Source organism: Microcaecilia unicolor, chromosome 13, assembly GCF_901765095.1.
Source record: "Microcaecilia unicolor chromosome 13, aMicUni1.1, whole genome shotgun sequence".
NCBI lineage: Eukaryota > Metazoa > Chordata > Amphibia > Gymnophiona > Siphonopidae > Microcaecilia > Microcaecilia unicolor.
In genome coordinates, this window is record NC_044043.1 from 92331142 (window position 1) to 92345101 (window position 13960).

The window sequence follows — 13960 nt, forward strand, 5'->3', positions numbered from 1 at the left end:
CTGGGGGGGTGCTGCGCGCCTGTTGGCTGAGTCCGCTCGTTCCCTCCCTGCTGCTCCCTCTGCGCGGAACAGGTTACTTCCTGTTCCGGGCCAGAGGGAGCAGCAGGGAACGAGCGGACTCGGAGCCAACAGCCGCGCGGCCACCCCGCCCCCCCCCCCAGCAGGTAAAAATGCACCAGGGGGGGGGCATCAGCGATCCACCCCGGGTGTTAGCCAGCCTAGGAATGCCACTGGTTCTACAGCATGTGCACTGCAGTTCCTTTCCACCTGCGATATATATTGATCATTTATCATTTTAAACTGCTCTGAAGGCACGGCGATATATCAAATCATAATAAACTTCAAACTTTACTCTTTGATTGGGTTGTCATTACAATCATCCCACAGACTCCTCAACCTGAGTTTCCCTGCAGTGTCCCTTATTGTCACTCTCCCTTCCTGTAAGATTCCCTTGTAAATCTAAAGTATCACCAAATTATCCCTTCTCGATCTCTGTACTTTTACCTTTAAGAATTTTTTTAGCGATTAGTTTTACGCCTCACAGACATACTACTTTGCCCTTGATCAGCGGATGTTCGGTACCTGTTCTGGATTGATTTAGACTCGCAGCCATTGTGTCCCACAATCTGGGTGATGTTTTTGGCTTCGCACCAGGCGCTCTTATCTGGGAAAAGGGCCAGCTTGTTGATGGGCGGTGCCGCCAGGGCCAGCGCAGGAATAAGGAGCCAGATCATCATGGACCGTGCCACAAAAGTCTTCAAACTGAACCAAAACCGGAACAAACTTAGCGTTAGCCCTTTTTTCTGCATTGTACATGTGCAGAGCACTATAGAAAACAGATGGAGACAGATACCTGCAGCAGGGAAAGGAGTCTGCACAGTTATCGGGACACACCTACAGATATGCATCACTTGTCAAAGCTGCCACTAATTGACAGGCCCTGTGTGCACCTTATGTACTATAACACCTATCTGTAAGGAGGTTACATGGGGGTGGAGCCAGGGAGCTTGTCTCCCAGTTACACAAATAGTTTATGCAATGCTACGAATTATATGTACCACTGGGTGCACATAGGCATGCCAACTTATGCCCGCCATAAGATGGCACACCTAAGCATGGGCACATCAATGCTGACCTTATGCCACTCCCTCAGTGGAGGGCTCATTCACCCTTCTGCCAGGCCTTTCCCCACCCCCTCCTGGAAGAAGATGTCATTATAGAATTGGCCATAAGCACACCACACCGTAGCGTTTTTAGCGCTAAACACTAAAGGTGCCCACAGGAAAAAATGGGCATCTTACCATTTAGGGCACATTAAAAATGCTACTGTGGATTAGTAAAAGAGCCCCTGGGGTGCCAAAAGTGAGATACCAATTCATAGAATTGTCCTGTATATAATCCATGGAAAATGCGGTATATAAAAAGGCAGCCCAAATATATACAAATTGTATTCTCAATAAAGACAGCATCCCAATGCCCAGTATCTCACCGAGCTGAGGGGACACTAGTTTAGTGTCCGCCAGTGTCGTTATGCTCATATTAGCCCTCTCCTCAAGTCACTTCACTGGCTTCCTCTCCGTTTCCGCATACAGTTCAAACTCCTCTTATTGACCTATAAGTGCATTCACTCTGCAGCTCCTCAGTACCTCTCCACTCTCATCTCTCCCTACATTCCTCCCCGGGAACTCCGTTCACTGGGTAAATCTCTCTTATCTGCATCCTTCTCCTCCACTGCTAACTCCAGACTCCGTTCCTTTTATCTTGCTGCACCTTATGCCTGGAATAGAGTTCTTGAGCCGGTACGTCAAGCTCCATCTCTGGCTGTCTTCAAATCTAAGCTAAAAGCCCACCTTTTTGATGCTGCTTTTAACTCCTAACCCTTATTCACTTGTTCAGAACCCTTATTTTATCATCCTCACTTTAATACTCCCTTATCTCTTGTTTGTCCTGTTTGTCTGTCCTAATTAGATTGTAAGCTCTGTTGGGCAGGGACTGTCTCTTCATGTTCAAGTGTACAGCACTGCGTACGTCTAGTAGCGCTATAGAAATGATAAGTAGTAGTAGTAGTTAGGAAGAGATACTGAACACTGGTCTGTTGTATTTGTTTTTAAATCATTTTTTGAGAATAAAGTTTTGCATATTTGAGCTACTATTTTTGTGCTGCTTTTCCTTGGATTATAGGGTACAGAAGGTTACCACCCTAAGGACCGGCTGTTACAGGTGAAAGTCAATAGCGGCCACAAAATATTTATTTTATTTTGGAATTGTTTCAATATGTTATCTGCCTGAGCACTAGTACAATACTCCTGGTGGAGTATATAATAAAATATATGTTACAAATTATATGAAACAAGACACATAGTACAAGTAACAGACTGACAATCTGAGCTTCCTAAAGATTTGACTGTTTTCACATTAGGAATAGCAGAGACCAGTCAGGTTTTAGGGCCAGAATATGGTGTTATTGCACTGTATATATGGGGGGGGGGCACAAATAATGGTATTGTACTGTGGGATGGGAACATTTTTCATGATTCTTTTAATGGATTTCTAAATCGCTGTAATACTCCTTGTCCAGAAATAATTTTTTAACTTACTTGGGGGAGGGGGGATGTATCAACGTGGGCTACTGTTAAGATAGGTTATTTTACTGTTAGCCCATTATTAGTAGCTAGGTCTCATTGCATAAAATGGGACCTGTGATAAAATAGCACTAGTTAATGATAAAATAACCTGTCTTCACAGTAGCCCACGTTGATAACTTCCCCCCTTAGTGTGAAGAGTTTCAGTCTCTGATAACCAGAGCTGATATTGTGATGTCATAATGCCTCGTTCCACCAATGCCTGAGCCAATGATGTCACAATGGCTTGATGTCACAGTGATGTCACAATGGCTTGATTGTCCTATACTTGGCTCACTTTCCCCCCTTAGTCTCTGGTAACCAGAGCTGATATTGTGATGTCATAATGCTTCATTCCACCAATGCCTAAGAGCCAACTTCATCAGTGATGTCACAATGGCTTGATTGTCCTATACTTGACTCACTTTTATTACATATAGCAGTGATTTCACTTTCTAGAGACATTTCTTTTTTTCTTTAAGGGGAGAAGTTATCAACAAGGGCTACCGTTAAGTCATGTTATTTTACTATTAACCCCAGTTATTAGTAACTAGGTCTCATTGCATAAAATGATATTAGGCAAATCACGCTTTGATCACGCCCAACCTCTTCGTTTTAACCTACACTGGCTCCCCATTATAGACCGTATTACCTTCAAAATCTGCTCATTGACTCACAAGATAATTTATGGGGAAGCCCCTGCTTACATGCTAGATTTAATTGATCTGCCATCGAGAAATTCTTCGGTAACTGCTCGATCCTACCTTAACCCACACTATCCAAGCTGCAAGTCAGTTAAATATAAACTGCTTTTTTTCCTTATCTTTCTCCTACGTCAGCCCAAAGTCCTGGAATGTTCTACCAAGGTATCTAAAGGAGATTGACGATCACCAACTATTCAAGAAATCATTAAAAACATTTTTATTCGAGAAAGCCTATCCTATCAATTAATGCTTAATCCCCACCTACCTCAATTTGTCTAGACCCATTTACTACTCCAGCCTATTCAAGCATCCTTGTATAATCCTCCTGTTCTTTCCCGTCTTTCTAACTTGTCATGTCATTGCTTTGTAACCTTCTGTAACATTGTAAGCCACGTTGTGCTCGCTCTAGTGGGAAAATGTGGGGTATACATGTACCACAAATAAATAAATAAATACATAAATAAATATATCCTGGGAAAATGGCTTTTGGAAATTGCCCTCATTATGTAAATAATATAAAACAAAATTTAATATTTAAAGGTGCAATGTGCCTCTATGAATTTTGACAGGCTTGTTCTGGGATAATCATAACTGTTGAGTTTAATTATTAAAATCTTATGGGAGGAGCCTAGGTCCATGAAAGATAATTGGGGGAGGAGGCATGGCAAAAAGTTAGCCACTGGCCCTGATCAGGATGCACAGCAAGGAAGAAGCAAAAAGCATTACATCAGTCAAGGACAGGGGCTGAATTTCTCCTTTTGGAACCCAGTTTTTAAATGAAAACATCAGGAGATGCCAAGTTACCCAGTTCCAGGCTGCAGATTTTGGAACAGTCCTGGATTTCTGACCAACCCATCCTAGTGCATTGTGGGACTTGCAGCACTGATTTCAATTAGCAGGATCAGGCACTACAACTCCCAAAGTGCTAGGACTGGCCAAAAAGTTTCCAGCCTGGAACTGGATAATTTGGCATCTCTGAAACATCAAACAAATCGATTTAAAGCCAGATAAGAACAAAAGAATAGCCATAAACCCACTATCCTGCTTCCAACAGTGGCCAGGTCACAAGTACCTGACAGAATCCCAGGGACAAGTATTGGCTTTCCCCATGTCTACCTCAATAGCAGATTATTTACATTTCCTCCAGGATGAGTTGTAAATTGGATGTTACGTTTCTGCCACGTACACAGTCCTGTCTCACATTCCAGATATCTGCTTTTGATTCCCCTGTTTGAATGATATAGATGGTGCTTTATCTGCTATCCTTCATGGACCCGCCAATGAAGTTTAGATACCAACCCTCCCCCCCCCCCCCCCCCCCCCCCCCCCCCCCGTTGCAGACCACTGATTTGCAGGAAGCACAGCTAAAAGATTAAGGCTTCTGAAGTTTCAACATAGACCACCAGGTGGCGATATTTATCTTGTTTCTGTTCTCTCCAAAAAACGTTTGCGCTCACCTTCAGCCAGACTTGAGCAACAAGTGTTTACTAAAACAGGAATCCCACAACCTATTTTTGATGTAAGTGACCAGTACAACCACAAGCCTTTTCCCACACTAACCAAAGGTATATGCTTTAGACAACCACAGCATCCGAGTCAGGAACCAAGGGAGTGGCACATATCCAATAGGCAGTGCATTTTTTCCCAAATGCCAGGCTATCTTTCAGGGGTGGGGTGATTACTGAACGACTGATCCCACAATAACCAGGCCCCCAGAAACCGGCCACAGAATCTATGAAAAAGCAGCACTCTAAGGCTGCCGACTGGATCCAGATTTGCTGGAGAGGGTTGATCCAGTCCTAGCTTTACCCCATTCCAGTCCCAAAGAAAAAGCAAGATTACAAGTCCCAGCATGCACTGGGGTAAACCCAGGACTGGATAAACGCTGTCCTGCGAACCTGGATCCAGTTGGCAGCTTTGCAGCACTCGTGTGCAAAGCCTGGGTTCTTTCATTAATACTTGGAGAAAATAGGTCAATTTTAGCAAAGTGGAAAAAGTGCTGGTACTCAGAACCCCAAGCTTTTTGTTTTTGTTACATTTGTACCCTGCGCTTTCCCACTCATGGCAGGCTCAATGCGGCTTACATGGGGCAATGGAGGGTTAAGTGACTTGCCCAGAGTCACAAGGAGCTGCTGCCTGTGCCTGAAGTGGGAATCAAACTCAGTTCCTCAGGACCAAAGTCCACCACCCTAACCACTAGGCCACTCCTCCACTGTTACTACTATTTGAGGTTCTACATGGAATGTTGCTATTCCAACATTCCATGTAGAAGTTGGCCCTTGCAGATCACCAATGTGGCCGCGCAGGCTTCTACATGGAATGTTGCTAGTGGAATAGCAACATTCCATGTAGAATCTCCAATAGTATCTATTTTATTTTTGTTACATTTGTACCCTGCGCTTTCCCACTCACGGCAGGCTCAATGCGGCTTACATGGGGCAATGGAGGGTTAAGTGACTTGCCCAGAGTCACAAGGAGCTGCCAGTGCCTGAAGTGGGAATCCAACTCAGTTCCTCAGGACCAGAGTCCACCACCCTAACCACTAGGCCACTCCTCCACTGTTGCTACTATTTGAGATTCTACATGGAATGTTGCTATTCCACTAGCAACATTCCATGTAGAAGTCGGCCCTTGCAGATCACCAATGTGGCCGCGCAGGCTTCTGCGAGTCTGACGTCAGACTCACAGAAACAGAAGCCTGCGCAGCCTTGTACATGGAATGTTGCTAGTGGAATAGCAACATTCCATGTAGAATCTCCAATAGTAGCAACATTCCATGTAGAATCTCCAATAGTATCTATTTTATTTTTGTTACATTTGTACCCTGCGCTTTCCCACTCATGGCAGGCTCAATGCGGCTTACATAGGGCAATGGAGGGTTAAGTGACTTGCCCAGAGTCAGAAGGAGCTGCCTGTGCCTGAAGTGGGAATCGAACTCAGTTCCTCAGGACCAAAGTCCACCACCCTAACCACTGGGCCACTCCTCAACTCCCCTGAAAAATAGCCTATCAATAAGTGTCTGAGAAGGAGACAGTCAGGGCTGCTACTGTAGGGCTCTGAGTGACCATCACAACATGGACACATGTGGAGCAAACCATTTCAGGCTTAATGTCCGTCACAAAGTGGACATGTTTTGTTTTGATTTTTTTTTATACATTTTCCCCACCTTTTTAGGTAATGTCTCTGGTTATGGAGTGGAAGAAAGGGAGATCTGAAATCATTTTTTAAGAAAGACCCACAGTATTGGGATTTGCTTTGCAAACCGTACGGGGAAGAGACTCGCCGACCTGAGCGTGTGTGCCTTGGAGGAGAGAAGAAACTGGGGTGACATGACAGACGTTCAAATATTTGAAAGGTATTAATCCGCAAACAAACCTTTTCCGGAGACGGGAAGGTGGTGGAACTGGAGGACATGAATTGAGGTTGAAAGGGGGCAGACTCAGGAGTAATGTCAGGAAGTTTTTTTTTTTTTTTTGCATGGAAAGGGTGCTAGATACATGGAACGCCCTCCTGCAGGAGGTGGTGGAGATGAAAACGGTAATGGAATTCAAACATGTGTGGGATAAACACAATGTTTAGAAGGAATGGATCCACGGAATCTTAGTGGAGATTGGGTGGCAAAACAGGTACTTGGGAAGCGAAATCAATACTGGGCAGACTTCTACGGTCTATGCCCTGATCGTAACTGAATAGATATGGATGGGCTGGAGTGTAAATTTTAAGGGGCTTCAACGTTAGCTTCAGAACTTTTAGTACAAGAACAGTGCTGGGCAGACTTCTACAGTCTGTGCCCTCAGAACACCTCACAGTCCTGGAGTACCCCCTTGCCAGACTTGGGGAAACATGGCCTAAGCTGCTTTATTTCCAGGTCCTAATTAGATTGTAAGCTCTGTAGAGCAGGGACTGTCTCTTCATGTTCAAGTGTACAGCGCTGCATACGTCTAGTAGCACTATAGAAATGATAAGTAGTAGTAGTAGTAGTATGGCAAGGACAAATCAAACTTGGGTATAAAGTATCACATACCATGTAAAATTAGTTTATCTTGTTGAGCAGACTGGATGGACCGTACAGATCTTTATCTGCCATCATTTACTATGTTACTCTTTGGGGTTCTAAATGGAATGTTGCTACTAATTGGGATTCCAGAATCTTGTAGCTCTTTAGGATTCCAGAATCTTCAGAACTTTTAGTAGAAGAACACTGCTGGGCAGACTTCTACGGTCTGTGCCCTGAGAATGGCAAGGACCAATCAAACTCGGGCATAAAGTATCACATACTATGTAAAATGAGTTTATCTTGTTGGGTAGACTGAATGGACCGTTCAGGTCTTTATCTGCCGTCATTTACTATGTTGCTGTTACCAAACTCCTAAAGATAATGTGTCCACATGAGTTAGCTTCACACATACTGTACCATGACAGGAATGTACTTCACTTGTGAGCCAGGGTGCCTTGGGTATGAACTCAACCTAATTTACTACCAGTGACCTTCTTAATACTTTATTTACTTACATATGATACTGCTTTCCATGAATAAAGCATCAAAGCAAAGTACAAACAAATTGAAATGTAACAATTTAACCTTCCACCTACCCAAAGCCAAGAAATACTAACAGCAAAATAACTCAGCATTGTGCCAAAACAAAAGTGGTGGTGCAGTCTGTGCTCTATTTGTGAACCCACTTAATTTAAATCAGGAGTCCTCAATCCAACCACACACCCAGCCAGGCAAGTTTTCAGGATACCCACAATAAATATGCATGAGATAGATTTGCATACAGTGGAGGCAGTGCATGAATATTTATCTCATGCATATTCATTGTGAATATCTTGAAAACCAGTCTGGCTGGGTGTGTCCCGAGGACTGGGTTGAAAACGTTTATGGCACTGTCTCCCGTCTATCTTGACTCTATCTTGGTATTCAATTACTGTGTGTGTATATTATGTTGTAGTTTAACGAGGAAAAAGCCTCAAATGCTAAGGAAAGCTCCTTTGTTAGTCACCCAACTTAAGGGAGCAACCTTTCATTCATCATAGGCTTAAAAACCTCTTAGATGTTACAATCTTACACTTGAACCAGAGAGAGGCAGTCTATGAAACTCGGGCTGAAGTCGGGCCGTGACCGGTGAATTACGACTACAGCTGTTGAGATCAATGGCGTTCCTAGGGGGACTGAGACCCGGGGCGGATTGCCGATGCACCCCACCCCCCCGAGTCAGCGCCCCCCCCCCCCCCCCCCCCCCCCGGCGAAAGGACACCCCCCCGCGAAAGAACCCCCCGGGTGCACGCAGCTGGGGGGGTGTCGCAAGCGCCTGTCCGTTCGTTCCATGCTCCCTCTGCCCCGCAGGAACGAACGAAGGACAGGCGCGCATGACACCCCCCCAGCGGCGTGCACCCGGGGTGGACCGCACCCACCGCCCCACCCTAGGAACGCCACTGGTTGAGATAAGTGCACCTTAGAACCTTTAAGATATCAATCTGGTTCAAGTGTAAGATTGTAACATCTAAGAGGTTTTTAAGCCTATGATGAATGAAATTCGGTTGCTCCCTTAAGTTGGGTGACTAACAAAGGAGCTTTCCTTAGCATTTGAGGCTTTTTCCTCGTTTAACTACAACATAATATACACACACAGTAATCGGATATCTTGGTATGCTTTATCGTGGATAGACTTTGAGGATAATCCAAGCCTTGATTTGATATTTTGACTCTATCTTGCCCACTTGCTTTTTTTCATTAGCTTCTGTGCTCCATCTCCCGCTGCAGTGGGGCAATAAACAGGTTCAGAGATGCCAAGTGGCCCAGTTCCAGGCTGGAGGTTTGGGGACTTGTAGCACCGATTTCAATGGGCAGGATCAGGCACTACAAATCCCACACTGCTTTGGGATGTAAGCTGAAAAGCAGGACTGGCCAAAAAGTCTCCCGCCTAGAACTGGATCCCTTGGCATTTCTGCAGGTTCACCATGCCTATGTCTTCACCCACCATCATCATTAGCTGTACTAATGAATCTCAAGGTGGACACCTTTTTTTTTGTAATGGCCTAATTAGATTGTAAGCTCTGTTGAGCAGGGACTATCTCTTCATGTTCAAGTGTACAGCGTTGCGTACGTCTAATAGTGCTTTAGAAATGAGAAGTAGTAGTAGTAGTCTTTGGGATTCCGGAATCTTGCTACTCTTTGGGATTCTGCACGGAATCTTGCTACTCTTTGTCCTTATCTCGTTTGTCCTGTTTGTCTGTCCTAATTAGATTGTAAGCTCTGTTGAGCAGGGACTGTCTCTTCATGTTCAAGTGTACAGCGCTGCATACGTCTAGTAGCACTATAGAAATAATAAGTAGTAGTAGTAGTAGTAGTACTTACAGCACATTGCCATCACAGTTAGTAACATAGGGGCCCTTTTACTAAGCCGCGTAAGCAACTATGCACACCCAACGCACGCCAAAATGGAGTTACCGCATGGCTACCATGTAGCTCTTGCAGTAGTTTCATTTTTTGCTGCACGTCCGATACGCGCAGTCGAAAAAATAATTTTTATTTTCTGCCGTGCGTATCGGAAGCACGCCAAGTGGCATTTGGTGCACATAGGTCATTACTGGCCGGTTACCGCTTAAGACTTTACTACTAGGTCAATGGCTGGCAGTAAGGTCTCAGGCCCAAAATGGACATGCGGCAATTTTCATTTTGCCGCACATCCATTTTTGGCAAAAAATTTTAAAAGGCCTTTTTTTACAGGTGTGCTGAAAAATGATTCTGCACACACCCAAAACCTGCGCCTACACTACCGCAGGCCATTTTTCAACGCACCTTAGTAGAACCCAAAGAGTAACACAGTAACAAAGTAAATGACGACAGATAAAGACCTGTACAGTCCATCCAGTCTGCCTAGCAAGATAACTCATTTTACATGGTATGTGATACTTTATATGTGTACCTGAGTTTGATTTGTCCTTGCCATTCTCGGGGCACAGACCGTAGAAGTCTGCCCAGCGCTGTTCTTGTACTGAAGATTCTGGAATCCTAAAGAGTTACAAGATTCCGGAATTCCAATTAGTAGCAACATTCCATGTAGAACCCAAAGAGTAACAAAGTAACATAGTAAATGATGACCTGTACAGTCCATCCAGTCTGCCCAGCAAGATAACTCATTTTACATGGTATGTGATACTTTATATGTATCAGAGTTTGATTTGTTCTTGCCATTCTGAGGGCATAGACCGTAAAATTCTGCCCAGCACTCTTCTTGTACTAAAAGTTCTGAAGCTAATGTCAAAGCCCCTTAAAATTTACCCCCAAGTGCATCCATATCTATTCAGTCATTCTAAAACAAATCTGTTGGCAAAGTCCCTCAATGCAAAATGAATTAAGTGTCTATAAAGCAAATAACATGTCACTCACTGGATGAAGCTTCAAAATCACAAGAAAGAGGGCAGCACTCAGACACAACTAGATCTCTTGCTTGATCCACATTAAAATTGCACCAGGACCACGGCATAGAACAGGTGACACTTAGATTTTATTTATTTATTTAGTACATTTATACCCCGCTTTTTGCCACGTGAGGCAGCCCCAAAGCGGCTTACAATGAACTAATGTGTAATGAGGGATGTTCTAATGCATAATTTTGTTAATAAAGATATGTGATTATTTTGTATTCTGAATAGTTATTTGATGTAAATAATGAATAACGCAGGGCTGTACTTACTTATATTAGTCAACAGGTTCAATTACATTACTACCATGACTAATTCTCCAAACATGTTTACATTACAAATTTTATTATCACTATTCTCACAAATATAACTCCAATATTTATACTTAATATCGCTTAATTAAAAACCTCTTCCTTACTTTACAGTATAATCCCTAATTGTGTAATCTTTTAAAACCCACGAAAAAAAAACCTTAAAGCATGCCCTAAGAGTCCTGATCCATGTCACCTCCTGCTATTCCAGTGAAGTTCTGCACAATCCTCAGTCCTGATTTGTGTCACCCCCTGCTGTTCCAGTGAAGTTTTATCCCCTCCTCAGCCCCGATCTGTGTCACCCACTACTGTTTCTGTACAGAGCCCTGCATACACTTCAGCCCCCCCCACCCCCCATCTGTGGCAAAAATGAAAAGAAGCCCAGCTGAGAAAATGTCACTGCTAGCCTGGCACCACCAGGAAATCCTAAATGAGGCACATGGCCCATCACCAAAGCAATTATCATGTCAGCACTTTAACACATCCCTCCCTTACTGGCCTCAAGGGCAAATGACCTAAGGCCACTTCCACTAACTCCAAGCCCACCACACTCTCATACTTGCACTTTTTCGTGGAAAAGTACATCATATATATTCAGGTTATTTTAAAATATGAGCCAGAGATCTCTTTATTAGAGCATAAAACTCAATAGCTCACAAAATCCTGCATTAAGAACATAAGTGTTGCCATATTGGGACAAACTGAAGGTCCATCAAGCCCAAGTATCCTGTTTCCAACAGTGATCAATCCAGATCACAAGTACCGGCTGGCAAGATCCCAGAAAAATAAAACAGATTTTATGCTGCTTATCCTAGAAATAAACAGCAGATTTTCCCAATTCCATCTTAATAATGGTTATATAGACTTTTCTTTTAGGAAATTATCCAAACCTTTTTTAAACCCTGTTAAGCTAACTGCTTGGACCGCATTGTCTAGCAACGAATTCCAGAGTTTAATTCTCTATGGACTTCAACTTAAATAGTGCAAAGCCAGAGATTTCAGTAATCGTCCTTTCCTGAAACATATCAACTGCCTGAAGCTGAAAGTAGGAGAATCTTTCCTCTCCACTGGAAAGGAATAAGACAAGATGAAGCGCTCTGGCAGGTTCACAAGCTGCCCGGATAATAACATTAACAACATTCCTCCTTGACAAGTTAAATTACAGAGAGTCTTCCCTTCAAGGCTTTTTTTGGAATCCAACCTCTAGTACAACCAAGAACCAGAGCATAAAGTCTCTGCCAAGTTCAGTCACGAAGCCTCAAACCCTGCATGAAAAACAACCAGCAACCCCTAAGCCTGTAACAAACACAGTGAAGTGAACCCACAGCACATCTGTAACAGGACACTGTTCATGTTTCTCTCTGGGACCATTGCCAGATAGCCCAAACCAACCAATCATAGTAACATAGTAAGTGATGGCAGATAAAGACCTGAACGGTCCATCCAGTCTGCCCAACAGTCTCATTCATTCTCAATTCTAGATTGAATCAACAATGAACGTGATAGTTGATCATGGTCTTTCTTTGTTGTTTCAGGGACATGGACCGTAGAAGCCCGCCCAGTTCTATCCTTATGTTCCAACTAGAGGACTTGCCATCAAAGCCTATTCGAATCCATCTTGTCATTTGCGGGACACAGACCTTAAAAGTCTGCCCGGCACAGTCCTCACTTTCCAAATTACTAGGGTTTCTGTCGAAGCTCTCTTCAGCCCATCCTAAACTGGATTGCTATATGTGGGACTCAGACCGTACAAGCCAGCCCAGCACCGGCCTCAGGCCAAGATGCACTGAAAAATCATTAAAGCCCTTCCCTTACCGATTCCCTTAGCGAATCGGTAAGGAACGGGCATGAGAGACCTTGAAGTCCCTGAGCCAATCACAACGCGTTTAGCTGAGCTAATCATGCTGTGATTGGCTCACAGACTTCCAGGTCTTTCAGCTGAATGAAGCACGTTCAAAAGGACGTTTTTATTACTGGGGGGGGGGGGGACATCCAAAAATGACGTCCTTTTGGATGGAGGTCCTCAACTGCACTCTCCTGCTACGATCGAGCCGCATCAGAGCCTTCCTGCAGCAGGCCGTGGAGGGAGTGAGCGGCGTGGCGTCTTCCTTTCAGGCAACACAGGTTTTTATTAAGTGAAGGACGTCCAAAAAGGACGTCCCTGATGACATTTTTTTCTTCCTCCCGTTAGGTTTTTCACGGTAAGGGGATCGGAAAACCGTAGTGCATCTCATTATAATAGCCTTGCAATAGCCTTTGGATCATCTGCATTCCATTTTCATTAGCTGCTACCCTGGTCGGAAAATGGCTCGGAGAAGCCTTTAGTGCATGCCATGGTTTACTACTTGCTCGTTAATGGCTCCTTAAGTTTAGTGCATCTGGCCCTTAGTTGTTACAGCCAGAGTTGCCTTCTAAGCACCACTTGACATGCAAACACATATGCAAACCTTTAAGCTTTGTTTTTTTATACCATTCATTTTCTAATTAGAGATCCCCTGTGTTCAACTCATACCACCTTGGATTCCGCCACAGCTCTCTTCTCCACCACCTCCCTCGGGAGGGCATTTCAGGCATCAACCACCCTCTCTGTGAAAACGAATTTTCTGATGTTACTCCTAAGTCTACCACCCCGCAACCTCAATTTATGCCCTCTGGTTTGACCATTTTTCCTTCTCTGGAAAATATTTGTTTCTATATTAATACCTGTCAAGTATTTAAACGACTAGGATGACTTTCAGAAACAGTGGCCTTTATTCCTTTCTGCATCTGTTACTTCATAAATCAGTACTCAGTATACAGCAGGGATTAAGGTGCACATAGGTATCGAGTTATATTGCAACAGCCTATAATTTCCTGTAAGGCTGTATCCTGTCACTCTCTTAATCAAAGCTGAAGC

General features: G+C 43.9%; 1 protein-coding gene across 1 annotated transcript in view; it reads right to left on the minus strand.

Annotated features, from left to right (window-relative positions):
• NBL1 (NBL1, DAN family BMP antagonist) overlaps positions 1-13960 on the minus strand; it is a 37600-nt gene that overhangs the window by 5270 nt on the left and 18370 nt on the right. Inside the window, exon 2 of the mRNA XM_030185825.1 lies at positions 583-762. Within this exon, the coding sequence (XP_030041685.1) occupies positions 583-762 (180 nt within the window). The remainder of the gene's footprint in view (positions 1-582; positions 763-13960) is intronic.